The sequence below is a fragment of the Erythrolamprus reginae genome, chromosome 4, assembly GCF_031021105.1.
Source record: "Erythrolamprus reginae isolate rEryReg1 chromosome 4, rEryReg1.hap1, whole genome shotgun sequence".
Classification (NCBI taxonomy): Eukaryota; Metazoa; Chordata; class Lepidosauria; order Squamata; family Dipsadidae; genus Erythrolamprus; species Erythrolamprus reginae.
In genome coordinates this window covers 96,363,046-96,390,410 of record NC_091953.1, presented here as the reverse complement: position 1 = coordinate 96,390,410, position 27,365 = coordinate 96,363,046, and the positions used below count along the sequence as shown (strand labels likewise).

Here is a 27,365-nt window from a genome sequence, read left to right as displayed (position 1 = left end):
AATGCAATGTGAGGAATCTCCAAAACAAATGCCTTGCTTTGCATACCACGATGTGCCTAATTTTATACCATCAAGTTGTAGAACATTCTGTTCTTGCTTTTAAAATGATATGCTAGGTAAATATTTCACGGCTGAGTATAATACACCTTTTCTTCCTCTGTGTGGAATGTATCAATCTAAACTTTTATCATGTTGAGGCAAGTCTTTGAATACTTCAGTCTGTAAATATATGAAAGGGAGAGAACACAGTTGCTAAGCATGAAACAAACACCACATTGCACACATTTTGAACTCTACAAGGGTATTTGTTTTCTCGGTTATTTCTTGAGCTAATACAATAGCAGAAAATATTCCTTATTTTTCCTTTGGAAAGCACCCAACTAATTTTATATGCTTCATATTGCATATGCCCTGGCCCTTTGGAACTCTCTACCACCAGAGCTGAGAATTGCTGTCCCCACTTCTAATACCCTTCCAAGAAGGGTATTAAAATTTGATTTTGCTGATTAATTTGAGGCCCTGAAGGTGTTGGCTTGGGACCCTGAAGATGGGTTGATGGGTAAGAAGACCTCATCCCTGTATGGTTTATCTCTTGGTTCCTGGTTTATTGCATTTTAAAAAAATATTTGCATAGTTTTAAATTTTAAACCCCTTTTCTATTTATCTTTTTATGATTGCTAAACCTCCCAGAGTTACTTTATGGATGGCATATCAATTTAATAATTAAATTTAATAATTAAAACTTGTTGCTTGTATCCTAAGTTTTTCATTAATACTGATTGTTTCTTCAATCATTAAGTGTTGTACCTCTTGATTCTTGACAAATGTATCTTTTCTTTTATGTACATGAGCGCATATGCACCAAGACAAATTGTCCAATCACACTTGGCCAATAAAATTCTTTTCTTCTATTCTTCTTCTGAATGAATATCATGCTTGGAAAAACCATCCCACATCCCAAACCATGCTGATCTTCAGATGCGTCCATTATGAACTGCAGGCAGGAGAAATAATTTTCTAATTTCTGGACAGGCAGGAAGGAGGATTAGTGGGCCATTTCATAATGATGTGCTTCTCATTACAAAAATGTGCTCATCATCCTAGAAACTGGAGACACTATCCCAATCTGTATCATTTTATTTCCTCTGAAATAAATCTACTGTTATATTAATCTATTAACACAGTGTTTCTCAATTATTTTCTGTTACGATCCCCCCAGGAAGAAGTAAATATTTTGCGCCCCCATAACTTTCCGCTGGGACGATTATTTGCAATATTCAGCATATTTTTGCTGACAGAACTCGAGTGGCTTATCAGCATGATTGGGGTGTAATGTGTTTAAGTGATTCCTTAATTTCTTTGGCTTCATGCTGTCCAGTGCCAACATTTTTAGATACAGTAAACACACCGATCTTTCCTTGTCTTCCATTGTAATCACAGTGAATCCTACATATACTTCATCATATTTCCTCATCTTAGCTTTCAGGAGACTTACATTTGTCTCATTAGCTCTGTCTCTCTCCTCCTTTCTTTTCATCCCTGTTAAATATTTTTCCATAGTGTCGCTTAAGGATTTGTTATATGCACTTCATATCTCCTACTCTGTGCTCAGTGCTGTTATTTGGTGCAAAAAAACTCTAGTCCCTGCAGCAAAATAAGCATGTTCCTTGGGGTCACCCCCCCTGGCATTGCTCCGTGTCCCCCCAGGGAGGCCCACCCCACTATTTGAGAAACACTGTTAATTAACTCCTTTTGGGGGGCTCCTGCTGAAGGTTTTTACCATCTGCAAGTGGACTCAAACTTATTTATTTATTTATTTATTTATTTATTAGATTTGTATGCCGCCCCTCTCGGTAGACTCGAGGTGGCTCACAACAATAACAAGAACAATGTAAGAACAAATCTAATAATTTAAAAAACACTAAAAACCCCATTATTAAAAGCAAACACACACACAAACATTCCATGTATAAACTGTATAGGTCCGGGGGAGATGTGTCAGTTCCCCCATGCCTGACGGCAGAGATGGGTCTTAAGAACTTTACGAAAGGCAAGGAGGGTGGGGGCAGCTCTAATCTCCGGGGGGAGCTGGTTCCAGAGGGTCGGGGCCGCCACAGAGAAGGCTCTTCTCCTGGGTCCCGCCAAACGACATTGTTTAGTCGACGGGACCCGGAGAAGGCCAACTCTGTGGGACCTAACTGGTCACTGGGATTCGTGCGGCAGAAGGCGGTCCCGGAGGTATTCTGGTCCGATGAAAAGAAAATGGTGATTGTTGTTTGCAGATGTAATGTAATGTGAGGTAATTCATCTGATGCCAATCCTAGCAGGGGTTAAAGACCCCCCAACTGGAGTTTCTCCTCCAAACAGCAGGGCAGAAGTGTAATGGGTTTGTGGCATTGCACTGCTAGAATATGTAGTACATTCCTCTCTGGAGTTGAGAAAAGTTTCCATCAAATCTCCTTTGCTCCCGGTGATTCATGGAAAACATCTATATTGTTTTCTAGGCAACAAAATGGACGTAGTTTTACTTTTGCCTTCTTAGCTTCCCAGTCTAGTTTACGGCAGTGGTAGTTTTTTTAATTAGCACAGAAAGCCTGTCTGCACTGTGAATGTTTACGGAAAAGTCATGTGATGCATTCCTGCATAACACTAAACCAGGATTATCTAAAGGATGACTTGGTGAACAAGTCAGAGGAGTCTAGTTCACATAGCATGCTAAGCCAAAACAAATGTGTTCAGACAATAACAAACTTCATTACAGTTCAAGATTAGACTTAAACAAGGTCAATGATTGAATCCAGATTTAGCCAAGATTTAGTTACTGAAATCAATTGGCCTAGTATATCCTATTTATTTCAATATATTTACCAGAAAAATGATTAAGTCTGGATTTATTTCATTGTTTTCAGCTGAACATCCTGCTACACTGAATAATTGGATGCAAGATTCCAGTCTAGCGTCAGTTTTTACACTGATTAAAGAAAGGAAGTGTGACTTTGTAAAGCTTAAAATGAGAGGAATGAATCAGGATTCAAGCCATTAATGTGGCTTCCATCTGTGTTGTACAACACATCGTCAAATTATAAAAACATAAAGCCAGCTTGGATCTGCCCAATGGTCCATCTAGTTTATTATTGTCTTCTCATAAATAGCCAAACAGACATACTTCAAAAACTCACAATGTGGTCGTGTTGTCTATAATTCTGAGGTAAGAAAACAACCATAAAGGCTAATAACCATTGATTCTTACATGATATTATCCATTTTCCCTTAAAGCATTTAAATCGGCAGTCATTACCAGACTTAATGGCTACATCTGTTACAATTGAACTACATAGAAACAAGTTTTTTTTAAAAAAAGGTTCCACCCTAAGGATTTATAGCATCAGCCAGATATTGTTGAAGCAATAAAAAGTCTCTCTTCATTAAAGACAGACATTAATGCCCTTGGTAGGCTGCCCCAATTGTGAGATTCTGGCAGCATACAAGGAGGTAGAAAGAAACATAATACATGTATTGGCATCCTTCAGTCTCGAAAGACCATGGAATCATGCTCTGCCCCAGAGCACGAAACCTAGGTAGGTAGTATGGAGGATAGACTGTTAGCCAAGCAACAGATCCCCCCTCTCTGCCTCTCTGAAATAATCCAATACGATTGGTTCCAGCTACATCGCAGGAGTTATCAGAATGTGGGTGCACACAGTCATGAACTGCTTCCGGGATCCCGGCTCTGGATTTTGCCTCAACGTTTACTCCTGAAGCCTTTTTCAAAGATGGATATAGCCACAAGGCAGTGGAGGTTTGCAGTCAGAGTTTCCCTTCTAGTGGCTGACCAGGGCGTTTTTCGTGTCTTGTCATGCTCTTAACATACCACATTGCTTGCAGAGACCACCTTCATGACTGTTGACCTATTCTAGTAGGTTTCATCTGCTCAGTTCACTGGAATTTGTCTTCACATGCTTGGGATAGACAAGTCCCTATCTCACCAAAGGTCAAAGACCCATCAGTTACTCACAACCTGGTTGCCTGGGATGTGCATGCTACAGGTACTAAGAGCCACAGGTGAGTGATCAGTAACAGGTGGGGACCAAAGGTAAACGAAGTGCCCTAAAAGCTGCCCTAAATGAGCTGCTGTAAAAGGACACGACATGCTCCTACACCAGAGGTGCTACTCCTCCATGAACATCCCATACACCCCAGAAAAGAACATATCAGTACATTAAAATATATTAACACATGAGAAAATGATTAATGACTTTAGTCAACTAGTTAAGGCCAAAGATATGGTATACTTTTGAGAAACCCTCCTATTTATGTGTTACACGATCATGCCTCCTCTGCTTTAGACGTTGCAATATTCTGTCATGGAAATACTCTATTCTCCTAGCACCTTTCCATCTTTATAATCTTTTTCAGACAGGATGATCAAAAATTATGCAGTGAAATATTATTATAGATTTACAATAAATCTAAGATTTGTAATTGTCTTCTCCCTCATTTCTTTCCTACTGAAGCTTTATACTATACAGTGGTACCTCGAGATACGAGTTTAATTCGTTCCGGACCTGGGCTCTTAAGTCGAGCAGCTCTTATCTCAAACGACTTTTCCCCATAGGAATTAATGTAAATAATTTTAATTGGTTCCAGCCCTCAAAAAACTCACAAAGTTAGTCTAAATTATGCAGAAAGACATGTTTTTAATGAAGAAATGTACATGTACATATAAATGAATAATGAAGTTTCTTTCACTTAACTTGTAAACTTTCTTAAACTTTTAAATTTACATATGTTCAACTTCTCTGCCACCCAATCCTGTAGGACAGAGGTCCCCAACCCTTTTTGCACCAGGGACCGGCTTTAAGCGATCAAGAGAGGAATGGGTGAATGAATGGACGGAGGGTGGGAAGGAAGGAAGGAAAGAGGGAAGGGACAGGAACAGAGGAAGGAAGCAAGGAAACTTATGAAAGGGGAGAGTAAGAGAGGAATGAGTGAAGGGAGGGAGGGAGGGAAGAAGGTGGGAAGGAGAAAGAAAAGAAGAAATAGAGGAATGGAAGGTAAAAGAGAGAAAGAAAAAGAGCAAGAAAGAAAGAAAGGGGGAAGGGACAGGAACAGAGGAAGGAAGCAAGGAAACTTATGAAAGGGGAGAGTAAGAGAGGAATGAGTGAAGGGAGGGAGGGAAGAAGGTGGGAAGGAGAAAGAAAAGAAGAAATAGAGGAAGGGAAGGTAAAAGAGAGAAAGAAAAAGAGCAAGAAAGAAAGCAAGAAAGAAAGAAAGAAAGAAAGAAAGAAAGGGGGAAGGGACAGGAACAGAGGAAGGAAGCAAGGAAACTTATGAAAGGGGAGAGTAAGAGAGGAATGAGTGAAGGGAGGGAGGGAGGGAAGAAGGTGGGAAGGAGAAAGAAAAGAAGAAATAGAAGGGAAGGTAAAAGAGAGAAAGAAAAAGAGCAAGAAAGAAAGCTGCAAGCACCCCCCCGAGCCCCCCAGGCCGGCTGCAACCTTTTAAAACACGCGCGCCGCTTCGCAGCTGTCTCCTGAAGCCGAACGCGGAAGTTAGCGTTTGGCTTCAGGAGACAGCTCCTTGGCGCTTGTATCTCGAATTTGGGCTTGTAAGTAGAACAAAAATATCTCTCCCCTCCCAGCTCTTATCTCGAGTTGCTCTTAAGTAGAGCAGCTCTTATGTCGGGGTTCCCCTGTATTGACATTTTTTATAAACTGTATATCAATAAATAAATTCTCTGGATTAATGTTTTTCAAACTTTTCAAACCTAAGATATGCAGATAACTTCCAGCATAATACTATTTTGACCAATTGTTACATGCGTTTTTCAGAATATATTTACTTTGACATTACAGTAGTTATTTCAGTTACAATATTTTGCTAAGAATATTGAAGAAGAATATTAAGAATTTGCTAAAAAGTTCCATTATGTGATAAAGAATACAAATAGAGGCAATTTAGGAAAGAAACCAAAACAAAATGAAGCCTAAAACAAAAAACCCAAATGCTTCCAATTTATTTACTTTTGTTAATAATTGAGAAATAATAGAAATATTAATAGAAAGAATATCCCCAAATTTCCCAGCCGGCATCCTAATGTTGCCATTAAAAATACTCTTCTAGAGGATTTTTAGAGGGTAAGGATCACTAGTGGGTTCTAAAACCTTTATTACCAGTTCGCGCATGTGCTTGTGCACCACTACTTCTATGTATGCACAGAATTGTCCCGGGAAGGTGGCGGAGCCTCCTGCTGCCAGCGCTATCAGTTCTTAGAATGGGGCTGAACTAGGAGCAACCCACTGCTGGTAGAAATACGGTTGGTAGGATGTGCCAAAGGTGCTTTTTTGGTAGACAACTGGACTTCCTTGTTTTTTCCTTTGAAGAGGTTTTGCTTCTCATCCAAGAAGCTTCTTCAGCTTTGACAGGATGGTGGGGAATGGAAGGCTTTATGATATATTCCTTGCAGACAGCTGATAGTCTGCATCCTTTTAGAGCAGAGGTGTCAAACTCGCGGCCCCAGCCCCGCCCAGTTTAGCAAAGGGGAAAAAAGTCCTGATACGTCATGTGATGCCGTGATGCCACAGGTTTGACACACCTGTTTTAGAGGGTCCTTGAAGCACTTGTGACCCTGAGGACACAGGTAAACCTCCAAGTACTTCAAGGACCTTCTAAAAGGATGCCAATTACCAGCTGTCTGCAAGGAATGTAAATCCTTCCATTCCCACTAACCTGTCAGACTGAAGAAGCTTCTTGGATGAGAAGCAAAACATCTTCAAAGGAAAAAAACCCCAAATAAGTCCAGTTGCCTCCTGAAAAATCATCTTTGGGACAACCTGGATGACTGAGAATCTCTATAGACCTTCCTGTCCACCCAGGAAAACTTCCTTCTGCAGCCTGAATAATTAGAAATCTTTTTTTCATTCTAGGAGAAAGTAGCAGTTCTTTCCTTAGGTTTGCTATCTTGTTTTTGACAATGACAATAAAATTATTATTATTATTATTATTATTATTATTATCATCATCATCATCATCATCATCATCATCATCATCATCATCATCATTTAAACCAAGTTGGACAACTTTTGCAGCACTTTCTCTGAATCTGAAAAGATCTAATTTGCACCTCATCATATTACAGCCGTCTAAGGTCTTATTTCCACTTTGGCTGTCATCTCGTGCCCATGAGTATTAAGTCATTATTAGGTGCACCTATTTTAAGGTAAGATTTTCCTCTTTCATCTAGTACTATCCTGCTACAGCTTTAAATTGCATAAATGTGCAGTGCTTCATCACCCATTATCTTTGAGGTGAGATTAGATGACCTGTTGTGGCAGTGATTAGAGGGCTGGAGTATTGTAAGGTCAATTCCCCTCTAATCACTTGCCAGCTTCAATTGCAGCATTTTCTTGCTAGTACAGGATCTCTTCATTAGTGCTTGGTTTCCTGTTTTCCCCTTCCCCACATCAATCAACTTCTCTTACTTCCTTATTTTTGATGCTATCTCTTCATGCCTTCAACCAAAGCTGAAGAAATCTCAGCAGCTTTCCACTATGGTATTTGGGGAAGAGGCGTATCAGAGTATTAATGTTCTGCTTTAACAATAAAGGCAGAATATAAACAATTTTTTTCTTTTACCGGTAGTAGTATTCTAAAATGCATTTTTATTGTTAGATGCAGCAATCACAATTTTTTAAAAAAATCAGGGCAGCTTTCAGAAAGCAAGAGTTTATTCTAATCTATTTGTCAGATTTCCTATATTTGTCCATTTCAGTCATTTCCCTCTTCCCAAAGTAAGACCTGGCTTGTTAGTTACAGTAATTTCAGTTTTCACACTCTACAGAATACAATTCAGCCTCATGGCAAATTCAGCCTCACAGCTCTCTAGAATAACTTTTGCCTTGTCATTTTTTCTTGCTTTTTAATATGATTTTAAATTGGAGGATGCCCAGCTGGTACATTAAAAAGGGGGGGGACAGATAAACTAATCTGTAGAAAGATTAGAGTCCTGAATCAAACCTACCACATTTGTGCTGCCCTGTTCCATCAGCAGGTGTTTGCTCACTGGCTGTTGACATGGTGAAAGAGAATATCAATAAAGCCAGATGGGAAAGCAAAATGCTTTGCTTATAATAGTTAGCACACTCAGAAATCAGGACAGTGCTATTCTGCAGTGACTTGGAACAGATGCAAGACAAGCAGGTTTTAAAAGAGAGACAGCAAATTTCATGCCAGCATTATTTTATGCCAACTAAAGTTTAGGTGGTTAGCCTTTACCTAATAATGGGGGCAAGCCCTAAGATAAACACAGGCAAGGCTCAAGTGCAAGCCTCAATTCCCCCCCCCCCCTTAGCTTCCTTATCACTGTTACCAACTTGCCTGGTAAAAGTTAATGAAATGCAAAAGCTAGCACATTCTTTGTAGTAAATCTGGCATTGCAATGTTGTTCAAATACAGATTTTGGTGTGTGTGTTTTCTCGTGAGAAGATTCTAGCATTTTTAGTGGGACTAAGCTGTATTTTGCACTGCCATTTCTCCTGTACAATAATTAACTGCCAAGCTGGCAAGATTTAATCTATTTCTGTGTAATTTCCCATGGTTTCTTTCTGTAATTATTTAGAGTCACCCTTTTGTCTCCAAGGTTGTTATTTATGGAGCAGAACATCAACATAGTTTAATATGAATAACTTCTTAGCAAGTAAATTTTAGTCAGTATACTGTATACAGTTGCTCCTACAGGAAAAAAAGGCTTCTTGGAAAATAATTAGGAAGCACGTGGACTGGTCTGGATAGCTAATTTATTACAGATTTAGTACAAATATTAATAACAGCATCTCTAGGTAATTTCATATTTTTCTCGGTAATAGCAAGAAAATCTCTGCCACCTTGTTCCAACCAGAATTGCTCTGATTTACACAGGTCTACAAAAATATTTTTTTGTAATCATTGCATCGTACTTTTCTGAATCATTTTTTGGTTCTGATTTCAAAAATGTATAATAATAATTGTAACTCTTTGCACATGGTAATTAAGGACCTACAATCTTATTTTCTGAACTTCAATGAAAAAAGTTAAATATTTACGACAATGGAATACCAGTACACAGTTTTTCTGTGGCAGGTATAAGTTTCCACGGAGCAGCATTGTTATTATAAAGTATAGGAAATACACTGGTGACATTAAGAGAACAGTAATTACCACATATATTGAAAATGTAGAAATAACATAATAACAAAAATGCTTCTCTGTCAGAAACTTTATGTGATAGAGCAAAACTAAGCATATTTTTGGAATCAGCACATCAAACTCCATAAAACGGACATATTATGACTTTTTTTGTGTTGACCAGTGTTATTAGATCATCTATGGAAAATCTACTTATAGCTTCCCACTTTGGGGAAGTGGGTCCTTGAGGACAAGGGACACTATTTGAAGTAGCACCTGTGGGTATCAAATTGGCCTTCTTCCTGCCAAAGACCGAGCTGTTCCATACAACATTGCAGCTCACCTGGTTCCTCTTTTATTTTGTTTGCTATTGATGATGATTTGAATCATCAGGATCAGTTAGGCTGAGAAATTGGGACTGGTGAGGTAGGTTCTGAGCAAACCAATCAGTCATTAATTGATCTTAGTTGCAGTGCTATTAAATATCCAGAATTTTTTATAAAAACTCTATGACAACCATGAAGTGTTGTACTTCACGATTCTTGACAAATGTATCTTTTTTTAAAAAGTACACTGAGAGCATATGCACCAATGACAAATTCCTTGTGTGTCTAATCACACTTGGCCAATAAAGAATTCTGTTCTGTTCTGTTCTCTTCTAAAAAGCAGCCCTTCAATACTCCTGCTGAGCATTTTTTTTTGCAGCCCATTTCCTTGCAACGAGAGCTTCTTTAAATAATTATCTCCATCATTTCCCGCCAAGGACAAGGACTCCTGAGGCCTGCGTGGGAACTTACCATATGCAATTACTTGTGATTATTGCAGGCAATGTCCTTGCACTGTCACCCTGACTCTCTGATCTGCAAACTCTTTTTCCCAAATAAAGAAGGTGGCTAACAAGAAGAGACCAGTGACTAAACTATATAAATTTCTCCTTAGTTCTAAGTTACTTCTCTTATTGTTCAGTCTCCACCCCGTTGCTTCTTGTTCTACCCTCATATGCTTTGGAGAATAGGTTGACTCCTTCTTTGTGGCAACCCCAGAGATACTGGAACACTGCTATCATGTCTCCCCTGGTCTTTCTCCTCATCCAACCAGCCATGCCCAGTTCCTGCAACTGTTATTTATATGTTTTAGCCTACAGTCCCTTGATCATCTTTGTTGCTCATCTCTGCACTCTTTCTAGAGTCTCAACATCCTTTTGCATCATGGTGACCAAAACTGAATGCAGTATTCCAATTGTGGCCTTACCAAGGCCCTATAAAGTGGTACTAACACTTCATGTGATCCTGATTCTATCCCTCTGTTGATGCAGAGTAGAACTGAGTTGGTTTTTTGGCAGCTGAAAAACAAAATTTAAAAACAAAAATGTTTGCTCAGTTTAAAATAATAATAATTGTTATTTTACAATCGAAACAGAGTCCAGGGAGTCGGAGCATAGTTAAAAGAGTTTCCTATTTAGGAGGAAAAGCATGATTTTTATTTTCTTTTTTTCTTTTTTTGTTTTGTCAAATACACATTGGAGCTATGTAAAGATATAATAATATTCATATAGAATAGAATAGAATTCTTTATTGGCCAAGTGTGATTGGACATACAAGGAATTTGTCTTGGTGCAGATGCTCTCACTGTACATAAAAGAAAATATAGATTTGTCAAGAACATGTGGTACAAGACTTAATGATTATCAAAGGGGGTCAAATAAGCAATGAAGAAACAATCAATATTAATAAAAATCTTAGGATACAAGCAACAAGTTACAGTCATACAGTCCTAAGTGGGAGGAAAAGGATGATAGGAATGATGAGAAAAAAAAACTAGTAGAAATAGAAGTGCAGACTTAGTAAAAAGTTTGACAGTGTTGAGGGAATTATTTGTTTACTAGGGTTATGATGCTTGGGGAAAAAACTGTTCTTGTGTCTAGTTGTCTTGGTGTGCAGTGCTCTGTAGCAACGTTTTGAGAGTAGGAGTTAAAACAATTTGTGTTCAGGATGTGAGGTAAATATTTTCACCACCCTCTTTTTGACTCGTGCAGTATACAGGTCCTCAATGGAAGGCAGGTTTGTTTGTTTGTTTATTTAGTCATTCAAATATAGTATTCTATTGTAGTATGTTTAACATAATATAAGTATAAAGTAGAGATAGAAAAGATAAAAACACAGTAGGACAGGAACGCTAGGCACAAAGGTGCACTTATATAAGAACTGATATATACAAGATACTAGTAAAAAAATAAGAAAATTAGATATAATAATATCCATATACATGATACTGATATAAACAGCAAGTGGAATGCCTGGGATTAAGCCCTTCAGAGTGGGGGAGAGAGAAAAGGCGAACTGCAAAAGAGTCGCGCTTAAATCCCGGCTCCTTTATCCTTCGGAACGAAACTCCAGCTGGCCCTGCCTTAGCAACCGTGCCGTCTCCAGCATCAACGAAAACGGGGCGGCTGCTATTAAGCGGGGCGAATCGTCTCAGCGCCCTGGATGGAATTCGCCGCGTGATCTGGTCACAATGGGAGAGAAGCGGCCCGAGAGCCCGAACCCAGGTGAGGCGGGGCCCCCGTGGAGAACCGCGCGGGGGTGCGAGCAGCCTCCCTCTTACCTCGTACGGAGGATGGGTGGAAAGCTGGAGACCTGGCTGGTCGGGTAATGCCACCCTTCGTTTCCAGTTAATGCATCTCAGGGATTGAGTTCCCCTCCTTTGATAGGCCAAAGAACTTCGGGGTACGAATGTTAAGCAGCATGTTGATATATACGTATATATATATACTTAGTAAAAAAAAAAAAGCGAATATCCGCTTTTCTTAATTTGTTTTCGTAGGCTCCGCACGTTTTGATTGTATGACCCTTTGATTTGCGGTGGGAAAAATTGATTTGTTGGGGGGGAAATGCAAACATTCTACACTGGAAGTTAGGGCAATGCAAGTACATCACAATGTACTCCCTGTTAGCGACTACTTCACCTTTAACAAAAACAACACAAGAGCACACAATAGATACAAACTGAATGTAAATCGCTCCAAACTAGACTGCAGAAAATACGATTTCAGCAATAGAGTGGTCAATGCCTGGAATTCACTACTAGACTCTGTTGTTTCCTCCCCCAATCCCAAAATCTTCAACCTTACATTATCTACAATAGACCTCTCTCCTTTTCTAAGAGGTCTGTAAGGAGCATGCATAAGTGCACCTTCGTGCCTACTGTCCCTGTTCTAAAGTCTTTTTATCTTTTCTATCTCTACTTTATACTTATATTATGTTAAACATACTACAATACTATATTTGTATGACAAACAAACAAACAAACAAACAAATAGAAATGTAGCTAAGGCAGGGGTGGGCAAGGTTGGCTCTTCTATGACATGTGGACTTCAACTCCCAGAATTCCTGAGCTAGCATGATGGGCTCAGGAATTCTGGGAGCTGAAGTCCACAAGTCAACTTTGCCCATCCCTGAGTTAAGGAATTTTAAAGGGAAAGAAAATGGACAGTTTTCCTTCTGATCTCCATTGCCTTCTCACCAATCCATGCGGCATGCCACAAAGAACAGGTGTGCCAAACCCTGACTTGCAAGGCATTACTTTCCATCCTGTATGGTTTCTGAAATGACTGTAGGTGAACAAGGCAATTTCTGCAAAATATATTCTTTTCTCAGCCTAATTCGACAGCTACGGGACCTTTGTTTTCAAAAGAGATTTTTTTTTTTACCATATTCTGGGGAAATGGTTTTCAACCCTTCTAATGCCACCACCCCTTAATACAGTTCCTCATGTTGTGGTGAGCCCCAACCATAAGTCTAGCGCACATTTTCCCAACAGAGCTTTAAGCTGATTGGCAGGAAGGTCAGAGGGACACTCCCACTGTAAATGTTTGATTGGTTGGATTGTAAAAATATTTTATTTATTTATTTATTTATTTATTTATTTACTCACTCACTCACTCACTCACTCACTCATTTATTTATTAGATTTGTGTGCTGCTCCTCTCTGTATGTTCCAAGGCACCAGAATAGGTCCTAACCCCAGGGGAATTTGTCTTTTCCCGTGGTCTTAGGGGACTCCTGTGAAACGGTTATTTGATTATTATTATTATTATTATTATTATTATTATTATTATTATTATTTATTAGATTTGTATGCCGCCCCTCTCCGAAGACTCGAAGGGATCCCGACCCCTTGGTTGGGAACCACTGCTCCGAGGTCTTTGTATCCAAATGTGTAACTTTTGCCAGGCTTTCTCCTCATATTAATTTACATAGGCTTTCTCCTGAAAGATATAACAGTACTGTCACAATTTTAATGTGCTGATAACAGCGACAACAACAGCCTTTAGATCAGACATCTGAGAATCCTTCTTGTCTGTTTATCCATTTATTTATAAGATGCATAAGGTAACTCTGGGTGGCTTACAATCTTTAGAATATATATCTACATTAAAACATAAATACATTAAAACCAAAGACTAAAATCTAAGGACACGTGGAGAGGGTGGGGCAGAATGGGAGGAGGTGTGATCTGTTGTTACTTCATCAACCACCTCCACTGTTGTTCTGCCACTGGGGCCACCGGCCAACTGGTAGAGCCCGGTCTTTAGGCCCATATGAAAGGATAGGAGGGTTGGGGCCAACCTCACAGAGAAGAGGAAGCAAGATTTTCCAGAAGGCAGGAGCCACAGCAGAGACGGTCCACCTCCTGGACCCCACCAGCCGGAATAATTGGGCTGATGGGAACTGCAGCATGCTTCCTCTGCTGGCATGAGTGGGGCAGGCCAATCCCAGTAGGGTGAGACATCCTACAAATAACCTGGACCCTCTTGTGGCCTGCCCGCGTCCCACGCAACTGATCATGGATCCAGAGGACCAGGAGAAGATTGTGGCATGGCTACTTCATCTCATGCACCTGACAACCTGAGTCCGATAGTGAGGAGGGCTCAGTGCCAGAGGCTGAAAGCCAACCAGGGCCTTCTGCACCTCCTCAGTTTGAGCTGAGTGACCCAGGAGAAGAGGAGGAGCCTCTGATTGATGCTAGGGCACGCAGGGCAGCTAGTAGGCGTGACTGGCTCTGTAGGAGGAGGTCTCCTCATGAGTACAGCTGCAGGCTAATTGGCCACGTCCAGAGGCTATTTAAGGCGTAAGCCCATAGAGTCACTTGCTGGAGACAATGTGGTTCATTCATTATACCTGGCTTTGCCATGTTCTGACTTTCTTGCTTTGGATTATCGCTCTGTGAAAATAATTAGAACTGGGCTGTCGGCCAACGTCTGTGAGTTTTGATAACTGCTGAGTTAATTGCCTGTTTCCTTTGGGAGTTTGATATCGGGCCAGCTCTTAAGAAGAGAAAGTAACATTTTGACTTACTGAGAAAACAACCTTTCTGGTGTTACAGGAGCCATTCTTGAGGCTCCCGAAGCTGCCTGTGTCTCCACACGCTGCACCAGCTGTAGCCTCTGAATGTAGCCTTAAGTGTCACAGACTCAACCAGATGTATAAACAAAGTTCAGCAACATGGTAAAAAGCACCATTGCCACTGTTCATCACCTATGAAGAAGATAGAACAAGACTTGCACCCAGGACTACTTCAAGATATCTTAATATCTGAGCCAGAAATTGATATTCAAGAAGGCAAAGTTATAGCACCAGGGCTTAGGGACTGTATTATTTCAGTGACCATATTTTCTTGAAAAATAAAAACAAAAGGACAAATCTGAGGCTCCGAAGGATAAACAAATATAATTGTTTATGTTTATAATGTGGCTTTGCAACAGAAAAATTAAGAGCAAAACTAAGAAAAAACTTTATAAAAGCATTTTTAAAAATAAAACTATTTAAAATCAATTAGAATATGTAAAATTATTCTTTAAAAGATAAATCGAATGTCCATATTTTTTACCTGAATATGAAAGAATGTATTAAGTGACATCATTAAAAGTTAAAATGATCAAAATAAAGGACAAGAGTGAACATTTGAAAAAATAAATCTTAAAGACAGCTTACTGAAACAAAGGGCTGTCCTTTATAATAAAGAATACATGGCCACTATACATCTATTACAGTTAAAAATCGGGAGCTTTAGTCTGTTTAATGTAACAAAGGATTGATCCTGGTTCAAACTTCCTTTTCAAATACATTTGGAATTTTTTTACAAGAGAAGAGAAAAGAAAGTTTCAATGTTTCTCTCACTTTTCGCCATTTGAACAATAAATTGCTTTAGTGTTAAGATCAGGAAATGTGATGTGCTAAACAACTTCTTTATGGAAATGTTAGCTCCTGTTTATTCTCAGATAAGTTTTCCATGTTTTAGATTTGTGCTTTCCCATAAGAAATACAGGCAGTCCTCAACTTACGATCGCAAATGAGCTCAAAATTTCTGTTGCCAAGTGAGACAATTGTTATGTGAATTTCACCCCATTACGAGTGACCTTTTGTGTCACAGTTGTTAAGTGAATCACTGAGGTTGTTAAGTTAGTAGCACAGTGGTTAAGTAAATCTTGCTTCGACATTGACTTTGCTTGTCAGAAGGTCTCAATAGGCGATCGCATGGCCCTGGGACACTTCATTTGTCAAAACTATGAGTCAGTTGCCAAGTTTCCAAATTTAGATTGTGTGGCCAAGGGAATGCTGCAACAGTTGTAATTGTGAAGACACTTTTTTCAGTGCCGTTGTAATTCTGAGTGGTCATTAAATGAACCACTGCAAATCGAGCACTACCTATAGTCACAAATTCCATGTTTTAAGCATACTGATTTTAACATATTGCATTAAGCCATGATTTGTTTAACAGGTGTGGGGGAAAATATCCATCTGCTTCAGTTCCAAGCCAAGAGAAAGACGCTGGAAACATGGAGGGTGATTGGAAAGAGGATTTAATGGTGAACAGAACCACCACGCACATGGTTCTAGTACAGCTGACAAAATAGAGTTGAGAGTGAGAGGTTTTTATGCCTTCTTTAAACTTCGCACTTGAGCTTCCTGTGCAAGAACATGCATTCTATTGGCTGTTGTAGGGGTTATGTCAAGGTCACAACTGGCTCTATAGGTTATCTGAGCTCCCAGATTTGGTTGAAGTTTGCTGGAGGTGATGCAGTGAAGGGGCTTGTGTTCTGAAAGGGTGTTGGGTAATTCTTGAGTGGCTTAATGGATTTTGTCCTGTTTTGGCTCTTAGGTGAGGAGGGGATTTGCTTATGAATAGACATATCAAGATACTTCTCTTTTTTCAACAAACTTTTTATCACGTAAATGCTGACATCTGCTGTGGGCTATTAAGGAAGTTGGGGGTTGCTTTCTGCCTCTAAAAAACACGTATTTCCATTTCTCATTTAGCGAAATGTAATATTCTACCTTTTAAAATATTCCTCAAAATTGTTCATTCTTCTAGGAAGAAGACTTCCCATATAGGGTTCATGGATTAATCACTATTAGATAAATTCCCAGAAAATTATTAAATGCCATCTATTTTAACTTATAATAACATGCAGTCCAGTTGTGGGCTGCATGTAAGAGCAATGGAAATCTCAGTTCCTTAGAATCCTGTAATATTGGTACAGTGTTCCCTCTATTTTCGCGGGTTCGGACTTCGCGAAAATTCTATACCACGGTTTTTCAGAAATATTAATTAAAAAATACTTCACGGTTTTTTCCCCCATACCATGTTTTTCCCCACCCGATGACATCATATGTCATCGCCAAACTTTCATCTGTTTTTAATAAATATTTTTTTAAATAAACTTTAACAAATAAACATGGTGAGTAATAATCTAAATGGTTGCTAAGGGAATGGAAAATTGCAATTTAGGGGTTTAAAGTGTTAAGGGAAGGTTTGTGATACTGTTCATAGCCAAAAATAGTGTATTTACTTCCGCATCTCTACTTCACGGAAATTCGAGTTTCGCGGGCAGTCTCAGAACGCATCCCCTGCGAAAAGCTAGGGAACACTGTATTCTAAATTATACTGAGATCATCCATGGATAAGGAGGCTTTCCACTGCAGTCATGCTCTGCCCAACATTTACATGGCATGACAATAAAGGTCACCCTTATTGATATACAGCCAGATCTGTTTTAATTCATTGCTTAAATCTGTTTGCTAGGACAAGTTTTCCTCAATGTAGAACCATTTGTTTAATGACTGTTCAAAGTTACAATGGTACTAAAATGTTTTATAACTGATCCTTTACTTGTGCTAATTGTTGTTTGTACAGCATTGACTCAGCATGTTTAATGATTCTAGACAATTATGATTAGTTATGTCTGTTCACGTGCAACAATAGCTTAGCTAAGCATTGACTATTGATAAATTCTTGAGCTAGTCCATGGCAGGCTAGGATTGCTGTTAGCTGTATGCATTTCTCTGCTGGAAACACAAACCTACATTGTGGCAGTGGCTTGTTAACACAAATCTTCTGGGGATTTTGCCAGAAGCAAATTATTTGGTACTATAGCCAAAGAGTAAATATTTACACATGTCCTTTATTGTACACATATATCGAGGATTTTTTGTGTGTCAACTAGTCAATTCATCAACAGCTACATTTTGAAAGGTTGTCAAGGTGACTGTTGGTGCTAGTGTTGACTATTGCACAGTTGTGATTTGGAACTATCACAGAAGCCATATAATTGAAAAAGTAGAATCGAAATAAAAAGGTTAATAGACAGAGTGATTTAGGGATTAAAAATAGGAAGTAGAAAGCCAACAAGAGTTTCTGAATTCCAATCAAAATGAACGTTCCCACTTAGGCTACTAAAATGCTCAATTTAGATACGGCATTGGAAACAAATTTCTAGGTTTCGAATGATCTGGAATACATTTCTTCCCACCCGCTTTTAAAAAAACAATATTACTGTATATCTGTCTGTGTTAGGTACTGGATTTCTGGTGAAGCCATAATCCATGGAAGAAATCTGTCTTTCCTGATATGGAGGAGATGGAGGAGATAAGAACAAAAAAGTTAGTAGAGGGTAATCATTTATTCTGACTAAGGCACCTTAATCCCTGCCTGCAGACCTACCTTCTGATTTCCTGTGGTTGGATTTTCAAAAACTGCATTCTAAAATGTGGTTTACTAATTAGTGTTATGAAAACTCAGGGCCTTGGCTTTAGCAAACTATAGCTCAGTCAACCACGACAATTAAATGATTAGGAAATGATTTAATTTATCAAGGGGTTACAATTTTGTTTGAATGCAGTTGAACCTGTCTGGACTACGTGCTGTGTGTGTGTGTATGGATATATATATATATATATATATATATATATATATATATATATATATATATATATATATATATATATATATCAGTGGTTTAATTCATCTTGTTATCATTTTCTAAAATATTTTTTTTACAATCTTATTAGATTTCAGAAAAGTGTAAAATACAAAGAACGAGGAAAAAAAGGTTAAAATCGGAAAAAAAAGGGAGGGAAGCAGGATAAAAACCAAATTAGGGAGAGCAGACAAAAAGGAGAAAAATGGTATAATCTGTTAAAGGAAAACAATACTTGTGCACTAATGAATGGGTGTAAGGACGGAAACATGTGAACTGTGTTATCAAAGCAATAACACCAAAGGAAAAAAACAAATCTCAAATTTACAACAACAGAAAATATGTAGAAGAGGCTAAGGCCAACTCCCCCAATTCACATGAGCATGAGAGGAGAAAGACATACCCCACAACCAATCTTGCAAGATTTTGTTATTGTAAACAAATTTAGTGAAAGTATTTTTAGCCTTTCTGTAAAATTGACTTGTCCGTTGGTCTGGTAGGTCGACAATAGAGCTCTTCCTTGCAGACTTTTTCAAACTTTTTGTTCTGTTAATGTTATCCCCAGAGTCACTGATCAAATGAAAGATTTATTTTAGTTATTTTTAAAAAAAACATTTGTATTATTTTCAAATTAAAGGAAACAAACATTACAAACATTACAAACGAACATTACAAACGAACATAAAGAGTTCTTTTTTAATTGGAAACAATCTTGGTAGTTGATGAAATCAATTTCTTATATCAATCTATCTGCAGTTGGAAATTTGGGCACCGAACCAATACTGAGATTGATCATGAATAATTGTTGGATGACTTTGTCACAGAAGTTCTGCCCAAAGGGCACTGCCATCAGATACCCAATCTATATCAATTGACATCCGACCCTGTCAACACAGTTTTGAAATAGTAGCAAGTTGGTAGTGTAATTTTCATGGTATATAATGTTACCTGTGTTTTATGCTCATGATCCATTCTTAATGACTAGATAAAATAGATTTAAAAGCAAATCTGTAATAATATGAAGAGTTCTTTGTGAAATTGTTGTGATTTCAAATACCAATTCATTCTCCCAGAATTTTAAAAAAGATCTTGGAAAGATTGTGTTTTATAAGGGTTTTATGTAATCTCAACCAGATTTCTTTTCAGGTAATTCTTCCTCCATGCAACAAACATTGATGTGGCAAATACAGTGGCCCTCAACTTACAACAGTTGACCGGTTATATCATTGAAAAAAGTGATTGATGACCATTTTTCATACTTTACAACGTTACTGTATCCACATAGTTATGATCAAAACTCAGATGCATGGCAAATGACTCATATTTATGACGGTTGCAGTGTCCCTCAGTCATGTGATCGTTTTTCATGACCTGATTGCAAAGGGAATCAGGAATCCAGATTCACTTAACGACCATGTTACTATTTTAACAATTGCAGGGATCCACTTAAAGGTCATAAAATGGGGCAAAACTCATTTAACAAATTCAATTCAATTTCAATTCAATTTATTAGATTTGTATGCCGCCCCTCTCCGAAGACTCGGGGCGGCTCCCAACAATAATAAAAACAATATTCCAGCAAAAACAAATCTAATATTAAAAAGTACATAAAACTCTATCATATTTAAAAAAGCAAACAACATATACATACCCAAACATAAATATAAAAAAGCCTGGGGGAAAGGTGTCTCAACTCCCCCATGCCTGGCGGTATAGATGGGTTTTGAGTAATTTATGAAAGACAAGGAGTGTGGGGGCAGTTCTAATCTCTGGGGGGAGTTGATTCCAGAGGGCCGGGGCTGCCACAGAGAAGGCTCTTCCCCTGGGGCCCGCCAAATGACATTGTTTGGTCGACGGGACCCGGAGAAGACCAACTCTGCGGGACCTTATCAGTCGCTGGGATTTATGCGGTAGCAGGCGGTTCCGGAGGTACTCTGGTCCAATGCCATGCAGGGCTTTAAAGGTCATAACCAACACTTTGAATTGTGACCAGAAACTGATAGGCATCCAATGCAGGCCTCATGTCTCAATGTCTCAATTTTGGGCTCAATTGTCATAATTAGAGGTCTACTTCTACTAGCTGATATTATATGAAGTCTTCATTACTAAAAGAATGTGTGCTTGGCATGCAAAAGGCACACAAGTAAATTTCTCCATGAAAATTTGCATCTGAGATGCTTAAAATCACTGCTATCTACAGTGAACTAGCAGTATCTAACCGAGTCACCGATTGTAGCTAGCATCTCTAATTGTATATGTTATGTCTTAAGTGTTTTTAAAGCATCTCCCTAAACATTTACTGCTTTGTGGGTAAGATGAGATTTTATTCTTTATTTATACCTTTCAAATCTATAGACTACTGGTATATAAGAAACTAGCTGATGACCTGGCGCTAACAGGGTATTTTTTCATTCTAATCCCTCCCCGTCTCCTGAGCATGTGTGCACGACCCTCTCTCATGGTCATTTCGAAAAATCCTTTTTTAGTGAGCACCTATTTATTTGTTTAGTTATTTTGTCAAGTACATATTGGTGGTATATAAAGATATGATAATATTTATATACATGATACCTAGAAGCCAAGAGGAACATACATGCCAAATTTCAAGTTTGTAGGCTTTACGGTTCTGGATATTTTTTGATTGCGGCGTGAGTGGTTTTCATCTCCGGAGAGGGGCGGCATACAAATCCAATAAACAAACAAACAAACAAATAAATAGACAGACAGACAGACAGACAGACAGACAAATAAATATATATTGGTTGTCGATGGGTTTCCGGACGCAATTCGAAGTGTTGGTTATGATGTATAAAGCCCTACACGGCATCGGACCAGATTATCTCTGGGACCGCCTTCTGCCACGCGAGTCCCAGCAACTGGTTAGGTCCCACAGAGTTGGACTTCTCCAGGTCCCGTCAATTAGACAATGTCATTTGGCAGGACCTAGAGGAAGAGCCTTCTCTGTGGGGGCCCCAGCCCTCTGGAATCAGCTCCCTCCAGGGATTTGCACTGCCCCCACCCTCCTTACCTTCCGTAAAAGTTTAAAGACCTATCTGTGCCGCCAGGCTTGGGGCCATTAGACCCTAGCCCCCTGGCCAACGAGTGTAGTATGTCTTGCTGTGTGAATGGGAATGAATGATTTTTAAATATTATTAGAGTTTTAAAGGTTTTTTTAGCTATATTAATTGGATTTTTTTAGATATGTATATTGTATATTGTTTTGATATGTTGTGAGCCGCCCTAAGTCCTCGGAGAGGGGTGGCATACAAATCCAATAAATAAATAAAGAAATAATACAGTATAGATCAGTGTTTCCAAACTTTGGCAACTTGAAGACATTTGGACTTCAACTCCCAGAATTCCCCAGTCAGCAAATGCTGGCTGGGGAATTCTGGGAGTTGAAGTTCAGATATCTTCAAGTTGCCACAGTTGGGAAACACTGGTATAGATTACCTATCTGACTGATTTTATCATTCCTTTTCAAGCTAGACAAGACTTTCCTAACTTAGAGCTTCCAAGTGTGATGGATTTCAATTCCTATCATTCTCAACCAGGAAATACTGATTAAGATATCTATGCTAACTGTAGGAGACAAATGTTTGCTGTATTTAAATTGGGTGAGCAATGTGCATGTGTCTAGACTCTAGTCCTTTCCTTTGAAGATTATCAGCTGATGGGAACTAGGAAGTGGGTCTTTTCTGTGGCAGTCCCTGCCTTACAGAAAACATTTTCCCTGAACTCCTGAATATCTCTATCCTCCTAACCTTCCATAAAGCACTGAAGACCTGACTCCCCACCCACACCAAGCACTGGGATAAGATGAGGTGACTACACAGCAGAAGCTTGACCTGTTGACTTTTAATAGTTTGAATATGGGATTTTTTATCATTTTAATGTTTGATTGGGAACTGGCCAGAGTTTTATTATAAGAGAGATGGTAAGTAAACAAACAAACAAACAAACAAACAAACAAACAAAAAATGGTTCAAACCTACGGAAATTCTACCACCTTAAAATAGGGCCAAAAAAGGCAGCCAAGGTGATTAGCACAGAACAGCTATAATTCAAGTGTTTACCTTCTATTTAAACAATCTTGTGGCATTGTAAAGACTATTAAAAAATCATTACAGCTTTAACTTTTATGGTCTGCAAAAGCAGATTATAATTTGTGAAAGATGATAGCATCATAAATTTGTTAGATTTGAGGGAATATTTCCATTTATTGTTGAAAAGTTATTGTTATAGTAGTCATTAAATGTATAAATACCCATCCTAGTTTAAGTTTGCTGAGACAGCCTTGAACGAATGCAACCAATATAACAATTTATATTTGTTCTTATTGCTGATCTAAGAGGAACAGAAGCACAAACCAACTGTGTCCTTGGAATGATTGGCAACATGAGTAATCGACTTGCTTGGAGTAAACGTGAGTATCTTTTAAATCCTTACTCCTGAAAGTCCTACTAGACATGTATAGTTTCTCTTGACAAGTGACAAAATAGCATTATATTGTAGTATATTATGACAACAGTGCAACAAAGAAATTATTTTTTCTTCAGGACTGCATGTTTGGATATCAATGTAAATAATAAGTGATATTAAAACAGTACAGTAGGACTATTTCTCTTCCTACTATGGCTGGAATATATCCTTGGCAGAATTACTCATTCCATACACTCCAACGGCAGGACCAAAGAATTTTCTTTGAGATTAAGCTTCTTACTTGTTCCATCTTCCCTGCTCTGGTAAGCAGGCCACTTGCAGAAGCTCCCAGCTGATCTTGCTTTGTCTTTTCCCTTTCCTTTCTCTGATAGAGTGCCTTGGCCTCTGAAGACCCAGGAAGTCCTTTGCTCTTCCTATAAATATTGGAAGAACTTTTAATTGTTTAGGGCCATTGTTCTCAAGGCTTGGCTTTTTGAACAAATGGCTTTACCAGAAGGCAAAACAACCAGTCTTCAATGTCTAGTTAGTTGGTTGATAGCAGACATGCCCTACCACCCCCTAACTTCCAACATTTTACCCTTAGACTATCCACGGTTGACGTCTCCAGATTCCTAAGAGGTCAGTAAGGGGCGTACATAAGTGCACTAGAGTGCCTTCCATCCCCTGTCCTATAGTCACTCCTATATCTCATATTCTCTACTATATCATCTATAACCTTCATTGTGTATTATTGTGTACTGGACAAAATAAGTTAAGTAAGTAAGTAAGTAAGTAAGTAAGTAAGTAAGTAAGTAAGTAAATAAATAAATAAATAAATAAATAAAATAAAATGCTGCTTTGCTAACGTTGGTGAGATTTTCCTTAGTTTATCTAAGGGCAGTGGTGGGATTCAATTTTTTTTACTACCAGTTCTGTGGGCGTGGCTTGTTGGGTGTGACATGGCTTGCTGGGCATAGCAGGGGGAGGATACTGTAAAATCTCCATTCCCTCCACATTCCATGAGAAGGTTACTGCAAAACTCGTATTTTCTCCCGAACACTTGGGATTCGGGAGGCAGTGAATAGATGGGGGCAGGGCCAGTCAGAGGTGGTATTTACTGTTTCTCCGAACTACTCAAAATTACCGTTACTGGCTCTCCAGAACTGGCCAAAACCTGCTGAAACCCACCTCTGGGAAAGGGAGCTCAGAACAACAGAGAACTGCATTTTCCTCTTCCTTCTTAATCAAGGCAGTAGATGCTAGGAACAAACTTCCAGCAGACGTGGCTGCTAAATCCACAGTAACTGAATTTAAACATGCCTGGGATAAAGATAAATCCATCCTAAGATCAAATACAGGAAATTGTATAAGGGCAGACTAGATGGACCATGAGGTCTTTTTCTGCAGTCAATCTTTTATGTTTCTAAGGCAATCACTCTCCACCTGGATTTTTTACTATAGGTAAGAGATGTAGTGCTTGCCAAGCCTTCCCCAAGATCACTTGTCTACATAGTATCCCAGAAAGGTCCTCCTTTCTAGATAATATGGAAGGAAAGGGATATCTACCGTAAATAATTTTGTAAAAGATGAGTTTATTTCCCCTTACAGAGGTTACTGTTAATGGAAAGTGTAAAAAGGAGCACAAGACATCTCAGTCACTTGTTGCTTTTAAGAAAGCGATGGAAGCAAAAGAAAGGACAAATGATGTCCGATGCGACTTCTATGTACAACCTCTGATTTCCTCTGCTAAATGGCTTCAACTTTATGGACTCAAGAAGAACAAGATGACTTTTGCTCAGATTTTCCCCCAAATTGGATTCCAGCACAAAGAAGGTATTCCTGAAATATGACCAAAAGAGATCTCTATTGGGTTACAATCTGTTGCTTCTTTTGTTGTTGAGATGTCCCTTTTGTTAATAAACAGCATTGTGTATTTGTTTGTAGCTTTGTTGTCTTAATAGGAGTTATTTTGGGCTTCAAAATTTTAGCAAGGGGTTCTTTGCCCAGTTGATGGATGGGTGTGGTCATGGTAGGTGGCCTCTGCATCATGGGGAGTATTTTTGCCCTCCCTGGGCTTTGGAGGCTTTCTTGGAGCTTCAGGGAGGGCAAAAACAGCCTCCCCATTTTCTGGAGGACATCTGGAGGTTGTAAATGCACCCATTTCCAGCCTTTATTATAATAATAATAATAATAATAATAATAATAATAATAATAATAATATATTAGATTTGTATGCTGCCCCTCTCCGAGGACTCGGAGCAGCTCACAACAACAATACACAATGTACAAATCTAATGTTAAAAACAATTTAAAACCTTTATTATAAAAAACAATCACACAACCAAACAGACCATACATTTAAAAAAAAAACCATAGTAGCTAAGGGGTATATCAGTTTCCCCATTCCTGGCGACATAGGTGGGTTTTCAGGAGCTTTCGAAAGGCAAGGAGGGTGGGGGCAGTCCTAATCTCTGGGGGGAGCTGATTCCAGAGGGCCGGGGCTGCCACAGAGAAGGTTCTTCCCCTGGGTCCTACCAGACGGCATTGTTTAGTCGACGGGACCTGAAGAAGGCCAACTCTGTGGGACATAATCGGTCGCTGGGATTCGTGTGGCAGAAGGCGGTCCTGAAGATATTCTGATCCGATGCTATGTAGGGCTTTATAGGTCATAACCAACACTTTGAATTGTGACCGGAAATTGATTGGCAGCCAGTGCAAGCCGCGGAGTGTTGATGAAACATGGGCATTTCTGGGAAAGCCCATGATTGATCTGAAGTTTCCGAACGCTTTCCAAGGTAGCTCCATGTAGAGAGCGTTGCAGTGGTCGAACCTCGAGGTGATGAGGGCATGAGTGACTGTGAGCAGTGACTCCCTGTCCAAGTAGCGCCGCAACTGGTGCACCAGGCGAACCTGGGCAAATGCCCTCCTCCTTTCTAAACTTTTGGTAGGCCTGTTTTTCACCCTTCTGAGCCTCCATGCATGCTATGAATTTACCTGCATCCAAAATGGGCCACGTGGGGACTCTTGGGAGGGGCACGGCAGGATGGGCAGGTCCAGCCAGGAATAGGATTTGGGGGTTCTCCAAACTGCACAGAAACTTAGCTAGAGGTTCTCCCGAACCCCTGTGAACCCCTAACAGCCCATCCCTGGTTACTACTTTATGAACCTGCGAGAGACTGCAATGAAGAAAGAATGCACATAAGTTATAAATGAACACTTTCTCTTGTAGACTATGTCTCTATCTTGGGGAAAATTGTGGCTTCACGATATGCAGACGGTCTGTATCATCAGTACAGGGCTATATCTGATGGCAAGCTCTATAATGTAAGTGTGATGTATTTACATTTCATTGGAATAATGCTTTTCTTCCTTTTCTAAGGAGAACGTGCAGCAAATAAAATGGTCTTGTCTCTAGCATGTTTGCTGCTTGTACATATCTGAGGTTTCTTTAATAACGGAGTTGGAAAAGGCATCTCTTAAAGCAGGGAGTAAATTCTAAGGCATCAGAGCAAGGTATAGCTTTCCAAATTCTCCCCAAATTTTTTGGTCCCCTTCAAAAGCTGTCCAATTTGCGGGTAAGAGATGCCAGTTGTTTGTTTATTGAATCTATTTCTATGCGACCACCATTCAGATAAATCTCATTTGTACTGTGTTGATGATACTATCTTGATAGCCAAAAATGCAAAGGATCTGCAAACTCTAATAATAAAGTTAAGGGCTACAGTAATTATACTTTCCATATACAGTGTTCCCTCGATTTTCGCAGGGGATGCGTTCTGAGACCGCCTGCGAAAGTCGAATTTCCGCGAAGTAGAGATGTGAAAGTAAATACACTATTTTTGGCTATGAACAGTATCACAAGCCATCCCTTAACACTTTAAACCCCTAAATTTCAATTTCCCATTCCCTTAGCAACCATTTAGATTATTACTCACCAGGGTTATTTATTAAAGTTTATTAAAAAAATATTTATTAAAGGCGGACAAAAGTTTGGCGATGACATATGATGTCATCAGGGCGGGAAAAACCGTGGTATAGGGAAAAAAACGCGAAGTATTTTTTAATTAATATTTTTGAAAAATCGTGGTATAGACTTTTCGCGAAGTTCGAACCCGCGAAAATCGAGGGAACACTGTATTCTTTATTGACAGTCCCATGTACAAATGCATTACAGTAATCTAGATGGGTGGTGGTATGGACATGAATTACTGTTGCCAGTTCCTCTTTGGCAACATTCTAACTAGCATTAGTTAGATCCTGCGTACAATTATTCAGCAGATAATATTGTTCCAGTATTCTTTTCTAAATCAGCTGTTCTTCTTTCAATTAAATAAATTCAAAGGATGACAGTGATTGAAATAATATATTTTCAGCAAACACTAGAATATAATAAGCCCATATTGATCTGTTGGAAGGAAGGAAGAGAGGGAGGAAAGAAGAAAGGGAGGGAGGAAGGGAGGGAGGGAAGAAGGAAGAAAGGAAGGAAAGGAATTAATGAATGAAGGAAATAAAGAAAGAAAAGGAA

At 39.1% G+C, this 27,365-nt stretch overlaps 1 protein-coding gene across 14 annotated transcripts in view; it reads left to right on the top strand.

Moving 5' to 3' along the window:
* Positions 1-421: 421 nt before the first annotated feature.
* VWA3B (von Willebrand factor A domain containing 3B) overlaps positions 422-27,365 on the top strand; it is a 114,542-nt gene continuing 87,598 nt past the window's right edge. For 3 of the 14 annotated variants that reach the window (XM_070750960.1, XM_070750948.1, XM_070750947.1), the window contains exons 1-4: positions 7,149-7,216; positions 22,771-22,844; positions 24,449-24,673; positions 26,070-26,164. In XM_070750960.1, coding sequence (XP_070607061.1) covers positions 7,179-7,216; positions 22,771-22,844; positions 24,449-24,673; positions 26,070-26,164 — 432 coding nt within the window. In that variant the 5' untranslated portion in view covers positions 7,149-7,178. Of the gene's footprint in view, positions 560-7,148; positions 7,217-11,623; positions 11,886-17,279; positions 18,102-21,969; positions 22,356-22,770; positions 22,845-24,448; positions 24,674-26,069; positions 26,165-27,365 lie in introns of those variants that run through there. The other 11 variants (XM_070750957.1, XM_070750954.1, XM_070750956.1 and 8 more) reach the window with 9 other exon arrangements.